Raw genomic sequence first — 15417 nt, 5'->3', positions numbered from 1 at the left:
CACCCTGGGATGGGACTGTGCCACCCCTGGGATGGGACTGTGCCACCACCCTGACACACAGGGGGCCAGGGCACGCTCTGGCTCTGGCAGGGTTGGTTTGTACCACTGCATTGTTTATTTTATTTTTATTTTCTTCCCTAGTAAAGAACTGTTATTCCTGCTCCCATATCTTTGCCTGAGAGCCCCTTAATTTCAGCATTATAACAATTCAGAGGGAGGGGGTTTACATTTTCCATTTCAGGGGAGGCTCCTGCCTTCCTTAGCAGACACCTGGCTTTACAAACCAAGACACCCCATTTTCCCCAGCAGCTTTCTCCAGCCAGGATAAGAAAAACTGCCCTGATTCCTGCTCTGGATCCTGCTCTGATTCCTGATCTGATTCCTCCTCTGGTTCCTTCTCTGATTCCTGATCTGGATCCTGCTCTGATCCCTGCTCCCTTTGCTGAGGGAATTAAAGGAAATCCCCAGGCATCCCAGGGAAGGCAGCAGTGCCCCCCTCCTGCCTCATCCACGTCTCCATCCCCAAATCTGAGCTCATCCCAGGTCTCTGCCTCATCCCCACTGCAAAACACTTTGCATAATCCGATTAAATAGGATGGGTGAGTTGCCTGGCAGGGGAGCACCCAGCTAATCACCAGGGAATAAAAACCTCTAGGACTTTGATGGATGCTGGTGGATTCTCCATGGAGAGGCTTTACCTTGTAAATCCTGGAACAGAGTTAAAAAAAAAAGAAAAAAAAAAGACAGAAAAGTGAAAAGCAGATGTTGGGTGCAGAGTGAAAATCCTCCCAGAGCCAACACAGTGTAATGACATCTAATTAATGAATTAATTGTGGATAGCAGGCAAGTTCTGGAAAAGTAGGAAGGTGGTTTAGTGTGGATCCAGGATTGAATAAGGCAAAAGGAATCATCCATGTTTTTTCCCACCAAATTTTTGTTCCTGGTGGAAAAGCAGAGGTATTAGTGCAGGACTCAGCTCAAAGGATAAAGAAATGCAAAAACCAACTGGCTCCACTGGGAGGATGTGCAGGAATAAGCACCAAACACGAGTGTTCTCCTTCCTCATGAGCTCTACCAACAGCAGGGAATCCCAGAGAGGAATTCCAGGAGGATTTTGAATAGAAAAAGCCCTGACATTGGAAAGCAGAGCTGCAAAATCCTTACACTCAATGGTCCTGAAGGTGTTTTCCAACCTCAGTGATTCCATGAGGGAATGAGGCCATCAGCCCCAAATTCCCAGGAGGGGGAATTTGGCAGGTGGGGAGGATTCCAGCCCCATGGGGTGGGGGTCTGCAGCCAGGGGAGCCTCAACCCCACCAGGTTCAGCTCAGCTCAGCAAAAGCAGCAGCTCCAAAGGGTTCCCAGGTGGGTGGGAAGAGGGGGATTGCAAGGCTGGGATGTGACACAGACCCCAGTGTCCCACTGAGCAGCTCAGCAGCAGAGCCACATGCCCAGATCCAGCAAGGGCACCTGAAAAGGCACAGAAAAAGCACAGAAATGGTCTCAAGGGCAGAGAAAAAGCTGAGTGGGAAGGACCACAAGGATCTCATCCTGCTTAAGGCAAAGACTGACAGTGGCTGGGCTGTGTTTGTGGGAGACACAGGCTCAGCACAGAGCAGCTGTGGCTGTCCCTGGATCCCTGGCAGTGTCCAAGGCCAGGCTGGACAGGGCTGGGAGCAGCCTGGGATGGTGGAAGGTGTCCCTGCCATGGCAGGGGTGGGATGAGGTGATCCTTGAGGTCCCTTCCAACCCAAACCACTCCGTGATTCCTCCAGGCCCACTCATGGGTGAGGTTTGCTGAACGACATCTAAAGCCAAAACACTCCCTGTGTACAGACAAAGCTCAGCTTAATCCTCATCTGGGCCCTCTCATCAGGGGAATTACTCTGGCCTGTTCTCCCTCCCTCCAGCCCTTCCCTGGCTCCTCCCTCCATTTAATCAGGGAGAAATAAAGAGGGGAGGGGAGGGGATGCTCCACAGACCCCAGATGTGCCAGATGTTGCTCCCTGCTCTCCCTGCCCAGCTGAGCTGGGTTTGTGACCTTGGCTCAACAGGGCCCAAACCCTGTCCCCCTTGGAGCTGAGGCTGTGCCCCCTGTCCCTGCTCACACAGCTGGCACACAGCTGGCACTGCAGAGCCACAGCTGGCTCCCAGCAGCCTGGCAGGGACACAGACACCATCCCTGAGGAAGCACAGAAACCCACACAGCACCTCCCATTTCTGCTCCCTGGCTCCCTTTCTGTCCCCCTTCTGGCCTTGGAGAGGACAATTCTTATCAGAATTAGCAGATTTGGGCTCAGGCTCCTTTAAAAACACAGCATTTAAGGGCAACACTCCCCAAAGAGTATTTCTTTGCATATATAATTATTTAATTATTTACAGGCACACCTAGGATTTTACACCTTGATGTAACTGGGGTTCTGCTGAATTCCTTTCTGCTGTGAAGTCTTTTCTCATCTCCTGTCTTCAGACAGGAGTTTTCAGTGAGTGGAAAAGAAAAGAACTATCAGGCTCAGACTCCTCTGTCAAACTTCTGTCTGCCTTAGTTTTACATGAAAGAGATTTCTTAAGTTCCTCCTAAAAATATGCATCCATGAAAGGCAAAGAAAAGCAGGAGCCACAGATGCCCTGGAAAGTTCTCCCAAAGCTGATTTCCAGCAGCACAAGCTGCAGTGAGCGAGTGGTGAAATTTTACAGCCAGGTAACACAGATGGGAATCGATGCTCCCTTCAGAGAGGAGTGAAAAAAGAGAGCACAACATCTTTAATCAGGGAGCTGGAGGGATGAGGAGAGAAAAGCAGCAAGGGAATGGGATCATTAGGATGATGTGTGGTCCTGTTGTCTTGCATAAATTGAGTGGAGAATAGGCTGAAAGCTGAAGGTTTCAATAAAAAACAAAGCTGTGACAGAATTGATACAAAATCCACACAATCTGCATAACGAGCTCACAGAGGGTCAGTCCTGAGCAGGACTGAGGATTGCTTTAGGATGAGCTGGGACACTTCTGCTGCTCTGGAGCCAGGCTGGGAGAGCTGGAGAGGAGAAGGCTCCAGGGAGAGCTCAGAGCCCCTGGCAGGGCCTGAAGGGGCTCCAGGAGAGCTGCAGAGGGACTGGGGACAAGGGATGGAGGGACAGCACACAGGGAATGGCTGCAAAGTGACAAAGGGCAGGGATGGATGGGACACTGGGAAGAAACTCTTCCCTGTGAGGGTGTGGGGCCCTGGCACAGGGTGCCCAGAGCAGCTGTGGCTGCCCCTGGATCCCTGGAAATGCCCAAGGCCAGGCTGGGCAGGGCTGGGAGCAGCCTGGGATGGTGGAAGGGGGTGGGATGGGATGAGTGATTCCCTAAGCCCTCTCCCCAGGCTGGGGCTACAACAGCTCAGCTCAGCTCTGAACCCTCCTTGTTCCTCCCTCTCAGCCTTTGCTCCTGCCTTGAGGCTCTTCCCCTCCTCTGAGGAGCAGCAGAAATTTCTCCCTCACCCAGGCTCCCAGAACTGCCCCAAGGCTGCCTTGGAACCCTGGGATGGTTTGGGATGGAAAGGACCTCAAAGATCATCTCAGTCACAAGAGCCAGCTGGCAGGTGACCACATCTAGAAAACACTGCAGATATCCTTACTGCCCTTCCCTGTGCTCACACCAACACTTATTTTTCCAACTCCCAATTCATTTCAGCTCCTTTTAAAAAATGAAGCTCCTGTACTCACAGGGGCCACCTGCAAAAAAGGGATCCAGAATACACAGATGAAAAACAAACCACTGAATTCCCATTATGGAAATTGATTTTAAGAGTCACAAAGCATATTATTCCTGGAAATTGCTTTTATTTAGCAATTATGTTAACACTGCAAGGAGGCAGCTGGCACTGAAAACAAACAGTTCAATTTAAAAATCAGGGAAGGGAATTAACTGAAATTCCAGAGCACTCACACCTGAACACGCTCCACTACCTCCAATATTTAAGAATCCTCAATCAAAGGCTTCAGGTTTTGTTTGCTGAGTAGAAAGGGGATGAAAGAGTAAAAGAAACCATTTATTTTTGAAGTTGTTTATATGGTTTTTTGCAAATCAAAGTCAAGCTCTGACAACCAACCAGCAGGGAAAATAAACTGAAGGAGTCAGTGACAATACTGAGATAATATTTTAATTTGTTTTATAATTATTTTTTTTTCCTGTAAAATGGCTTGTACTTCCACAGGTACAACAGCAAAAGAAATTATTCCAGTCCATTTCACACGGTGTATAAAAAGACCAATTTTACAAATATACCCAGAAGTTGAACAGCTGCTCACACTGTTTTTAAGGTAAACATCACCCTCCATCACACAGGGCTCGCTGTGGGAGAGAGGCTTTTCCTACAGCTGTGCTGCCTTCCAAGGGCTCTCCCTGGTGGATCCAAGAGCCATTCCCATCCCTGATCCCCAGGACAGCAGCAGGAGGGACTCCAGGTGACTTGGAGACTGGCTTGCCCACCAGGAAAACATAAATGTGCCCCCAATGAAGGAATCTGGACAGACACTGGGGTTTGGGTGCCCAAGCGGCTCCAATTTCTGTTCTGCTGCCAATAAATGAAAACTGAGCAGCACAGACAGCGGAGATCTGTCTCTACTGCCTGTCCAGGGTCACTCCACTGCTCTTCCAAGTCTCTTCCAGTGGGACACAGACTGCAGAGCCACTGGGACTCCATCCTAGACACTGCCCCCACCCCCCAAACCAGCCTTACCTTCTACATTCGTCCTTTTACCTTACAACACTGAGTGTGCAGATTTGTGACCATTGCTTAGAAAACCCAAAATAATGAGAAATATCTGTCAAAAGACACTGCAAAAACACCTGACTTGTGTTTTCCTTGTTTTCCTTCCAAGCTGTATTTATTTGTGTACCTGCAATGTGTGGATAAATAAAAAATGAGGAGCCAAGGACTCACAGGATGGTGAAAAACTGAGGAAATGAGGAGGAAGAGTCAGGTCAGTTTTCCTACCAGGCTAAAAATGGATTTAAATGCCTGCCAGTCCTCACCACAACCACATCCCTACCAATGGTTCTCCAACCACAGGAAAGTGTCAAGACTGTGGGATGGAGGAACAGAAACAGGATGCTCTTGGAGAAGTTTCCTTCCACTTCCAGAAGAATGAAAAAATGGTGAGGAATCCACCAGCTACTGCAAGAGCACTAAACAGAGAATGACCACAGCCCTAAAATATAATTAAGCACTAAAACATAATTAAGTTCTGTTCACAGTTCCACTGCAGTCTCTCACTATGACACACTCAGTGTATCTCTGGCTCCTCTCTCTGAAGCCAAATTCCAGGAACTGCCACTAAAACACCAAGGAGTGTCTCACTGGAAGGTCACAGGCTCTCCAGAGCATCCCAGAACTTCCTAACAAACCCAGGAGAATCCTTTGCAGGGCATGGATGAGGTCTGAAAGGAGGAACAGCTCCAGTCAGATTTCCAAGCAGTTCCTTTGCTCTTTCCCTACTGGAACCAGTTCAACAGAATTCTCTTCTGATCCCCATTCCCATCCTCACAATGGAAAAAAAAAAAGATTCCTCTTTAATTACTTGACCTGTACAGTGCTATGACTTGATGCACAAAATGACATTTGAAAAAAATTAATGAATAAAACACAGTCTCATGTGAACTCTCCTGTACAACTGGACAACTCCCAGTAAGAAAAGCATTCACCACTCATTTTATTTAGACTTCAGCACTCTCCCAGAAAGCTGCCAGGGAAAAGGGAAGGGTTCCAGGTCCAGTGTGCAGGGATTTGACAGATATCATCTTTTTAAAAAAAATCAGACTAGAAAAATACTTTTAGTTCTAAGTTATGCAGTCAAAGCTGCTTTTGAGGCATTCAGATAGAATCAACAGAAACAGGTGATAAAAAAATCCTTATGGAATACACTGCCAGCATTGGAAATGGGATGCAGGGAACATCCTAACACTGAAATAATGAATAAACCTGAGGTTGGTTCTCAAGTATCCTGACTCTAATTTTATTTATCCACAAACTCATTTTACTATAGAGGTACCAGAGCAGAGGAGGTGTTTATGGAGCTGGGGTAAGGTGAGGATTAGGAGCTGAAGGCTCCATCATTTCACCAGAGCAGGGTTTGAAGAAAATCCTGTTACAAACTTTTCTGCCTCCCCAGCAAATCCAACTCTGCAGGACTGACCCTGGATTTGAACAGCAAGGTCCCTGAATTCCACACAGACCTGGGGAAATTGCTGCCCAGAAAAGAATCCTGCCCCTCTGCTCAGCCCTGCTGAGGCACACCCAGAGTGCTGTGCCCAGTTCTGGGCTCCTCGGGACAGGAGGGACACGGAGATGCTGGAGCAGGAACAGCAGAGGGCAAATCCTCCCACGAGGATGAAGGGAGTGGAGGAAAGGCTGAAGGAGCTGGGAATGTTCAGCCCCAAGAAGAGACAACAGAGGGGACCCCATCAATGTGTATAAAAATCTAAAGGGGGTGCCAAGAGGATGGAGCAGGCCCTGCTCTGTGGACATGAGGAATGAGCAGGAGCTGATGCCCACAGGTTCCACCTGCACATGAGGAAGAACTTCCCTCAGCAGAGACCTGAGAGGGTGTGGAGTCTCCCTGGCTGGGGATATTCCAGAGCCATCCTTGCCATGTGCTCCAGGATGGCCCCTCTGGAGCAGGGAGGTGGGACCAGATGAGCCCCCTGTGGTCGCTTCCAGCCTTGCCCCTTCTGGGATTCTCAGAGTTTTCCTTGTGTTTTACAGAACTGCCAACAGCAAAAGGAAAAAAAATAAATCTTGTTTAAACAGTTTCAAACAGCCACTTCCCTTGGATACAAACCATCATGCAGGGTTCTGCTTCACACAAGGCAAATACAGCAAGCCTGATGGTGCGCTGTGTTTCCAGAGAGGATTCTCCCAACACCTCACATCCACCTTCCACGGGGAGCAGAAGGGAGAGGAAGCCCTGAAGCAGCAATTAAACTGCAGAGTGAAGGGAAGGGGTGAAGCATGGGGGAGGGAGGTGGTGCTGGGGTGTTTCCAGCCTGTGGGGGCTCAGAGGACACAACCCCACGTGCAGACCCTGCTGAGCTCAGCCTCAGGGAATGCTGCACATGGAGGGAGCTGAACCCAGCCAGGAGATTCTCTGCCAGGAGCATCTCCTGGGTGTGAGTCCAGCAGGGAGGGAGGGAGGAGTGAGGCTGCCTCTCCCAGATGAGGTATCTGCTAACCAGGAATGACTGTGGCACCTGAGGAACCTGCAGGAGCTCAGGGGTGAGGAAGAGGCACCTCTGAGTCTGGATTTCTCCCCCACCTGGCTGGGCTGCTGCTCTCTGTGGAGATGAGCAGCAAGGCTGGGAGAAAGGACTTGGAATATGGAATCACAAGAGGATCTCTTTGAAAAGGCACTAGGAAGAAGCATATAGTTGTAGGTTAACAAGGTTTATCCTGTTTCCAATCACTGAGTGGGACAAAAACTGTACAGTTTGGGGCTTTTAGGAAAAAAAAATGCTGCAGAGTTGTATTTTTTTTTAAACAGCAAAAGCATAAAAAGAAAAGTAAAGCTATCTTCAAATTATTAAAATGCTGAACATGTATACAGCAAAATTATACTAAAAACAGCAGCAGACAAAATCCATCCCCATTGTCAAGGGACATGTAAAATGTTTATAAGGTTAACTATAAAACAATTTTACAACCAAAATATGAACAGGCCAATTCAAGTATATATATATACAGAATATATTAAAATCATATAAATTATATATTTATACAAAGGGCACAGATATAGCAAAAAGCTATAGTTGATTAAACAGAACTGAGCTTGAATGATCAATTTCATCTAGAGATGTTATAGATTTCTCCCAATTTTTTTTTTAAAACCTGGATAGATTGATACCTCAGATACCAAGAGTACAGAAAGCATAAAGGAAAAAAAAAAAAACCCACAAACCAAAGAGTAATCATTCTGCATGAAATGAGCCTAACAGTGGGCAGGGTACGCCTCATATGAAATTCTGATTTAATTATTTCCATAGTAAACATTTATCAGCTCTCTTAAAAAGTCACGAATTTCAAGTGATCCACTTCAGATGTACCACCCCAGTGCATATATTTGATTACATTTGAATGTTGTTTGATTTGCAAACATTTGGGGGAAAGAAGAGATACAAACACAACTCAATCTGCAAAAGAAAAGGTGACAGATGGCAGCAAGTTGAAAAGTGAACAAAAATGCTCAGCTGGACTGGAAATGATGCTCTCCCTTCTAGTGAGAATGCTTTCAAGTGAGCTTAAAAAATAACTTATTTTAAATTGCCTTTTTTTAAAATTTTAAACGTAACAGCAAATAACCACAATGCACTGAAGCTCTTGAGAATCTAAACAGCCCCAGACATGGGCTGAGATTTAAAGACAGACTAAGTGCTTTCTTAAATTCAGGTTTATGGAAATAAATTCTGTACCAGCTGTACCTACACCTCCTGCTGTGGCACCACCCCTTCATCGCTGCAGCAAAGCCTGGACACGCCTCTGGCTCCATCAGGGTGCCCAGAGCAGCTGTGGCTGCCCCTGGATCCCTGGCAGTGCCCAAGGCCAGGCTGGACAGGGCTGGGAGCAGCCTGGGACAGTGGGAGGTGTCCCTGCCCATGGCAGGGAGTGGAACTGATGAGCTTTAAGGTTCCTTCCAACCCAAACCATTTTGGGAATCTGTGGCCTCCACTCACCCAAAGGTCCTGGGTAAAAAGCACTGAGGGCAAGCAAAGCAGAAATAAAAAAGCCAGACTACACATACACAGAACATCAGCTTAAACTCCAGAGCTAAGTATGGAAAAGAGCAAAGTGGTTTCACCAGATGCAGGTTAAATGAAAAAAAAAAAAAAAAAAAAAAAATCACCAAAACAAATCAGAAAATAATCAGCCATCTCCCATACCTAATAGCCAGTGGATATCTACTACACTGAAAGGAAATCAATGCAAACAGGATTTCCTCAGTTTCAAGTAATCTTTGATGCCTTTTTGGCCAGCTGTGTTATACCATAATAGATATTTTAATAGCTTTTATCCTCTACACTTTAGGCAGCTAATTTTTCTCTTACATATCCAATTATCTCTAGTGAACATTCACCTATGGTTGTTCACACATTCTGTATTTGCTCCTTGAGAAACTATTCAAGTTAAATTATATTGCAAATTAAAGACAGTTACATTCTGTATGTTCCTTCTAGATTTGAAAAATAGGTTTTAAAGGCTTGTCAAAGTTTAGAAGAAAAAACCTTTCCATTAAAAAATCTTAGCTTAAAAAAATCATTTAAGACACCTTTTTCTGATCCAGGGTACTAATAAAAAGATTACAAATATACTACAATTTGACCAAGAAGACTCCATGAATATGCTGCTTTCGAGCATGCAACACCACTGATATCTGTCGAGTTCCAGGTATCAATGTATCCCAATCCCACCGCGGTCCCTCCATCTCCTCCATCGCTCCCCCCCCCATCCCCACCCTACCTCCCCCTATATTAACAACATTATAAAAAAAGGTAAAATCTCCAATTAGTGGCAAAAAATCTTCACAGTAAACCGTTCAAAAAAAACTTTTTATTGTGGTCATTTCCGTGCAGTTCCTCAGTCGATGGGGCCCTGAAAGATGAGCTTGACGCAGTTCTCTCCGGTGAGCTGCGTGGCGCAGAAGGGGCAGGCGGCGTGGAAGGCGTGGGTGCCGTGAGGCAGCGGGATCTGGGCCCAATATTTGGCAGTTTTCTCGGAGCACACGTGTCCGCAGGGGGTGAAGGCGTGCGTGGGGGGCCCGGCGTCCACGTAGAAGCCGGCCTCGCAGCCCAGCCACAGAGGCACGTAGCGGCCAACGGTTCTGCACATGGGGCACTCGCGCTCGTTCACCTCCGTGTCGCTGCGGTGGCCCCAGTTGTGGTAGCCGTGCACGTGGCCGCAGCTGAGGTAGGCCCAGGGCTGCTTCTCCTCCACGTCCTTCTTCTTCACCACGTCCTTGCGGGTCATGCTGGGGAAGGCCAAGGTGTTGAAGCCCACGGGGCACTGGGGCCGGGCGGCGTTGATCTCCTGCCGCAGCGCCTCGATGTGTTTCTGCGTGGGCGAGTGCAGGAGCCCGTCCGCCGTCCGCCACAGCAGCGTGGCCCCGCACAGGTCGATCAGGGAGCCGTCCTGCAGCACGTTGGTCTCGTTTTCTACCTGGTGGCAGGACACAAAGAGCTTTTACACACGCTGTCATTGTGATCTTTAATAAAAAAAAATCCCTCAGCCGGGATTTCTTCTCCTGGAAAGCTGAGAAGCCTCCAAGAGAAACGTAAACAATTCTCTGATTGCTTTTCCTTGCGTTCTGCTGCTTTGGAATGTGGTGGGTGATTGTTTGATTGGTCTCATGTGAATTGTTTTAATTCAATGACCAATCGCGGTCCAGCTGTGTCAAGGCTCTGAGGAGTCACAGGTTTTTATTATCCATTCTTGTTAAGCCTTCTGATGTATCTTTTCTCTAGAGTTTAGTATAGTTTTAGTATGGCATTCTTTTAATACAATATAATATCATCAAATAATAAATCAGCCTTCTGATCTATCCTTTCTCTATTTCTTTACTATAGTTTTAGTTTTAAAAGTATGGCAGTTTTGATTTCATTAGTATAGTTTTAGTTTTAAAAGTATGGCATTCTTTTAATACAAAATAACATCATCAAATAATAAATCAGCCTTCTGATCTATCCTTTCTCTATTCCTTTAGTATAGTTTTATAGTTTTAAAAGTATGGCAGTTTTGATTTCATTAGTATAGTTTTAGTTTTAAAAGTATGGCATTCTTTTAATACAAAATAATATCATCAAATAATAAATCAGCCTTCTGATCTATCCTTTCTCTACTTCTTTAGTATAGTTTTAGTATGGCATTCTTTTAATACAATATAATATCATCAAATAATAAATCAGCCTTCTGATCCATCCTTTCTCTATTTCTTTACTATAGTTTTAGTTTTAAAAGTATGGCAGTTTTTATTTCATTAGTATAGTTTTAGTTTTGAAAGTATGGCAGTTTTGATTTCATTAGTATAGTTTTAGTTTTAAAAGTATGGCATTCTTTTAATACAAAATAATACCATCAAATAATAAATCAGCCTTCTGATCTATCCTTTCTCTATTCCTTTAGTATAGTTTTATAGTTTTAAAAGTATGGCAGTTTTGATTTCATTTGTATAGTTTTAGTTTTAAAAGTATGGCATTCTTTTAATACAAAATAACATCATCAAATAATAAATCAGCCTTCTGATCTATCCTTTCTCTATTCCTTTAGTATAGTTTTATAGTTTTAAAAGTATGGCAGTTTTTATTTCATTAGTATAGTTTTAGTTTTAAAAGTATGGCAGTTTTTATTTCATTAGTATAGTTTTAGTTTTAAAAGTATGGCATTCTTTTAATACAATATAATATCATCAAATAATAAATCAGCCTTCTGATGTATCCTTTCTCTACTTCTTTAGTAAAGTTTTAATATAGCATTCTTTTAATATAATATCATAAAATAATAAATCAGCCTTCTGAGAATATGAAGTCAAATTATCATCTCTTCCCTTCTCCTGGGGACCTCATAAACACCACGCAGACACCACACAACTTTTCTCAGCATTAACCTGCTTAATTTTGTCTTATTGTTGTCCCGAATCCACCTCACCTCCTAACCTACATCTAGGATTATAACGAGCACGGCTCTCTTATTCTGTGCTTGTACAGGGGATTTGCATTTGCAGTTGCAATATAAATTATTATACAGTCTTTGGGCCCCTGAGCATGCTTTTTTTTTCTCTCCAATATTGATTCTCTGTGCCTTTGTCATATTTCAGTAAGTCCTGATAGACTGAAGAAAAGACGTGCCATTCCCTGAGGGCTGCATTAGCAGATTCTCTCCTGGAATTCTTTACCCACATAACACTGACAGAAGCTGCTCACAGAGGAAAAAAAAAACCAAAAAAAACCCAACCAAGTCATTTTGGGACTAAATTTTTGGGACTAAAAGCTGCTACCCAGGACAGGCCAGCTGTCCTGCCTCTCAAAAACCATTTTTTCAGGGGTTGTGGCAAGGGTCAAGCATTTTGCAGAAACATGAGTTCCCAGTGTGTCTCAGCAGCAGCAGCACAGGTACCTGCATGGCTTAGCACTGCAGCAGACAGAATTACCAGTTGAATTTCTCAGGTGACAAATTTGAAGTCACACAAGCTCAGCTTATGAACAATTACCCACCCCACTCATTAGCCCTCTTATTTAATGAGGTATTCCAAGCAAACACAGCCCCAGCATGCACTGCCTAAAGGCTTCTCTCTGATTAAAAGCAGGTACTTACAACATTTTCAAGGGATTATGCCAAACACACATTGAACTTGACTGAAATATTCTTTATTTTAATGTCCCAAACATATAAGCAATCCATGCTTTTGCTATCAGTTCATTAATGATGAATATATATTAAAAAGGCTCTTTATAAAATTAAAGAGAAAAACAGACCTACTGCCAAGCTTTATGCACAGAAAGTATGCAGAAAATACCACTAAGGCAGAACAAACAGCCAAATACAAACAAATACATTTAAGTAGGTCACATGAAATCATCATATCTGCCTAAGAATACTATGAATGAGAACCAATTTAGCATTTACATTTTAATCCAGTTTAAATTCACAGATTAACTGTGGATCATCCTTGCACAAAACACCTCAGTGGTACAATACACACTACAAATAAGAGGTCACCACTGCCAAGTAATTCCAGCAGAAAAACGTAGTGGTTCAAGTACAGATGAGAGAAGCCTTGATCTGATGCTCTTTTCAGATAATTCCTTCACAAACAGCAAAACAAAAAGCTCCCTCATATGCAACGTGTTCAATTCATTATACAGCCTGCATTTGGTTTTATGAACCAAATCAAGGAATACTGATCACATCAATACCAGGGTGCCGTGCAATTTCATTTAAATGAGAATTCAACTCGTTTTGGATGCAGGGAGGGGGATTCATTTGTTTTGCTGTGCCTCTCTTTAGCAGCACTAAAAAGGTGTTTTGCTAACCACGTACAAAGGCTGCAATTGCCACATCATCTGTCCAGGTCCCCAGGCAACGTCTGCCTGCCACCATCAGTGTGACAAAGCAATTCATGTCCTGGAGGGTGTCTGCTGAAAGCAGAGCAGCCCAATTCCGTTCCCCTAACTCTTTCTGCAGTCGGTTTTCTGCAAAGCCAATGGCAGAGTCGCAAAGTCAGTTCACTGAACTTCTCTCCTGGTTTTATGTGTCACAGGTCCCTGGCAGCTGAAATCTCTCACTTCTGGCAAAGGCAAAGCTCATCCTGACTCACAGGAGACAACAGGAATATACTTCCAGGGCTCCTCTTATCTTCCCAGTGGCAGGTAAATCAAACAGAAGCTGCCTTACCCAAACTGCTCTTGCACAAAAGTGGACTCTTCTGGCAGTACTGCAAAAGACAGCTCCCCATGCAGCAACTTCCAAACATCCCCATGTCCCAGGAGAACATTCCAGAGATGGAGATTCCAGAGCAGAGTTTATTTTGCTTTTACACTCTGCTATTTCAGTTGGAAAAGTGGCATTAGCAGAAAGTTCTGAGTGTTCTCCCACACACTCAGTATAAAATCTGCTGTAACACACAGATTTACACACTCACAGTGCCACTGCTCAGGGCCAGCAACCCTGTACCTGCCTCCACTCAAAGCCAGGAAAACAAAATACCCTGTCACTGTTGAGTCAGAAGTGACACTGATAAAGAGTGACACAGTCCATGCATTTTCAGAAGGCCAGTAACAATTTTATCAGGAACCCATTCCTTTTATACTCCAGGTCTCTACAGGTGGACCTGACTGTCCTTTAATCAAAACACCATCACCATTGGCTAATTATGAAGACACCCATTTGTAAACAACCTTATGGAAAAACAGCTCGTAACAAAACACCACCTCTGGATTGTTTGCTTTTGACTATCCTCCTTTCTCTCCAGCTCCCTGAAACTTCCCAGACTGATTCATGGGAAAGCTGATCTAACTTCTGTCTCTCTGACCAGACTGTCACACCCACAGTACCCCTTGATTAATTTCAGTCACTTCCTGATGGAGTTCTGGACATTGGAAATTTTAGACTTTCTGTACAAACAGACTCTGACTTCCTGGAGAACACTACATTTGACCTGAAGCTGTGGAACAGGCTTCCAAAATTGATTGATAGCACTGAGATTACGGGTGTGTAATTCGTTAGAAGTGTGTAATATCACTGGGTGGAAAACTTAGAGTTTGGGGTTTTAGAATATAGTAATAAATAGGAAGCAAGATAAAAGTTTTAGGGCAGAAGCAGGTTGTTCTTCCTTACCTTCTTTCTTCTCCATGGGTTTGGGTGGTATTTTGTAGTTGGACAGAAAAGTCCACAGTGGGGACTTCGAGAGATTGGGTTAAAAGTGAAAATAATTTAGGTGTCATTTCTTAATTAGATAGTTTAGCCTTAAAAGACAGTTAACCATTTTTGTGCCTTGTTCATGAAAAACTACAGAACTCACTGCTGTAAGACTGTGACACTGATAAAAAATAAAAAACACCTCAGTGTTTAATGAGTCTGAACACGGACTATCATCTCAAGTGCCTTCAGTCCCAACCTCAACAAAAATAAAAATTAAAAAATACCCAAACCAACAAGTTGCCACTCACCAGTTTGCCCCTGTGCTGAGCAGACCTGGTCTCCCGGAGCGTGTAGACGTCCCCACAGACGGAGATCTCCCTCCACACCCCGGGCTTGGATTCCTCCGTGAAGCCTCCCTTGGGGTGCATCACCAGCACCCCATTGGTTGTCAATCCATCCATGTGGCCATCAGGATTTTTCCACTTGGCTGCTTTTTCCTAGGTGTGACAGTGACTATCAGAAATGCATCAAACCAACCTAAAGAAAATCCTCTAATAGCTCCTAAAGTGCAGCTTCATTGTTAAAGAACAATTATGAGCACGAGTCTCTGCTGGTGACAACTCAGGCACATAAAACTGCAGTTTCTACTTAACACTGCAGCTGGTGCATTGGAGTAATAAAAGTCTAATGACAGTACAAGTTATCAACAAGTACAAGGAGATTTGAAAGTAACAGAATATAAACCAGAGCTTGCTTGTAACACCATTATTAGAAGTACTTACACCAAGAAATATATTTTTAGACGAGTCAAAGCCAGCTGCAAAGATCCTTGCTGTGTATGGTGGGTTCCTGTCACAAACAATCCTGCAGGCAAATCGGGAGATGGTGCTCTGGGTAATCTGGGTTTCATCACTGTTTTGATTTCCTGAAATAGTGTCTGTCACTACAAAGTCTATGGGGCTTTCTGTAGACCTCCCAACCTGCAAAAAAAAAAAAAAAAAAAAAAAAAAAAAATTAAGACAATGGTATAAAT

General features: G+C 44.4%; 1 protein-coding gene across 1 annotated transcript in view; it reads right to left on the bottom strand.

Moving 5' to 3' along the window:
* Positions 1-9594: 9594 nt before the first annotated feature.
* The window catches only part of PELI2 (pellino E3 ubiquitin protein ligase family member 2), a gene marked incomplete at its 5' end in the record, with an annotated part of 67340 nt that continues 61517 nt past the window's right edge, over positions 9595-15417 (bottom strand). The window contains 3 exons of the mRNA XM_084207060.1: positions 9595-10187; positions 14693-14881; positions 15167-15364. Coding sequence (XP_084063186.1) covers positions 9609-10187; positions 14693-14881; positions 15167-15364 — 966 coding nt within the window. The 3' untranslated portion in view covers positions 9595-9608. The remainder of the gene's footprint in view (positions 10188-14692; positions 14882-15166; positions 15365-15417) is intronic.

The sequence above is a fragment of the Fringilla coelebs genome, assembly GCF_963513975.1.
Source record: "Fringilla coelebs genome assembly, chromosome: 6".
In the NCBI taxonomy this organism is placed as follows: Eukaryota; Metazoa; Chordata; class Aves; order Passeriformes; family Fringillidae; genus Fringilla; species Fringilla coelebs.
Note: the sequence above shows the minus strand (reverse complement) of the source record. Positions and strands in the feature narration are given on the sequence as shown.